This window comes from Hoplias malabaricus, unplaced genomic scaffold (assembly GCF_029633855.1).
Source record: "Hoplias malabaricus isolate fHopMal1 unplaced genomic scaffold, fHopMal1.hap1 scaffold_115, whole genome shotgun sequence".
Taxonomy (NCBI): Eukaryota; Metazoa; Chordata; class Actinopteri; order Characiformes; family Erythrinidae; genus Hoplias; species Hoplias malabaricus.
The window spans coordinates 130657-131930 of NW_027100973.1; the positions used below are offsets into that span (position 1 = coordinate 130657).

The 1274-nt window shown below is 46.9% G+C and overlaps 1 protein-coding gene across 1 annotated transcript in view; it reads left to right on the forward strand.

Moving 5' to 3' along the window:
* ndrg4 (NDRG family member 4) overlaps positions 1-910 on the forward strand; it is a gene marked incomplete at its 3' end in the record, with an annotated part of 33671 nt that extends 32761 nt beyond the window's left edge. The window contains exon 6 of the mRNA XM_066658952.1: positions 634-910. Coding sequence (XP_066515049.1) covers positions 634-910 — 277 coding nt within the window. The remainder of the gene's footprint in view (positions 1-633) is intronic.
* Between the last annotated feature and the right edge of the window lie 364 nt (positions 911-1274).

Consider the following 1274-nt stretch of genomic DNA (forward strand, 5'->3'; position numbering starts at 1 on the left):
GAGGAGTGTGGTGTGTTCTCTCTGTGTCTGCGTGGGTTTCCTCCGGGTGACTGTCTGTGAGGAGTGTGGTGTGTACACGTTGGTAGGTGGATTGGCGACTCAAATGTTTCCATAGGTGTGAGTGTGTGAGTGAATGTGTGAGTGTGTGTGGCGCCCCCTCCTGGATAAGCGCTTGCAGATAATGAACGAATGAACGAATGAATGAATGAATGAATGAATGAATGAATGAATGAATGAATGAATGAATGAATGAAAATGACCTTTACACTGTGTGAATAAACCGATAGAAATAGTTAATAATGAATAAAATTTAATATGGCAAAGCCCACACAAGATTTAAAACAGTGACTCACTTCTCTCATGGGAAGGACATTTTTGCTCAGTCGGCTGTACACTGAGGCAATGCTCGTGTGTGTGAGTTTAGTTAGAAAAGGTCAAAGCTGACCGCAGGCCTCTGACCTCATTCAGTCACCGCTGACTCTGGATCAGTTTAGATTCACCACAGAAGGACAAAGGCCTGGAGACAACGCAGGAACATTTATCCTGGCTCAGCATTGCTGTTCTTTAATACATGATGTGTTTGTGTGTGTGTGTGTGTGTGTGTGTGTGTGTGTGTGTGTGTGTGTGTTTCAGGAACATGACATCGACACTCCCTATGGGATGCTGCATGTGGTTATCCGTGGCGCCCCGAAAGGAAACAAGCCTGCGATCCTCACATACCATGACGTAGGACTCAACCGTAAGTACACATGTGTGTGTGTGTGTGTGTGTGTGTGTATTGTTCATATATGTTCATATGTAATAAATAGTGAGCATATTATCACACAACTTTGTCCACATCTCAGTTCAAATGTTATAACTCTTCACATGCTCAATGCCAAACGTGGACTAGAGGAGTATAAAACCCCTAGTACTGGGCTGTGGAGCAGAGGAACTGTGTTCTCTGAGGAGATACACCTCAATCTATTGCCTTTGGGATGAGTGGGACTGACCCAGCACAATTCTATCCACAGCAGTGCTGAGGGAGTGAGAGAAAGAGAGTGGGAGCGAGGGAGGGAGTGAGAGAGAGAGAGAGAGAGAGGAGAGAGAGAGAGAGAGAGAGAGAGAGAGGGAGTGAGAGAGAGAGGGAGGGAGTGAGAGAGAGAGATAGGGAGGGAGTGAGAGACAGGGAGGGAGAGAGAGAGAGCGAGTGAGGGAGTGAGAGAGAGAGAGAGAGAGAGAGAGAGAGGGAGTGAGAGAGAGAGGGAGGGAGTGAGAGAGAGAGATAGGGAGGA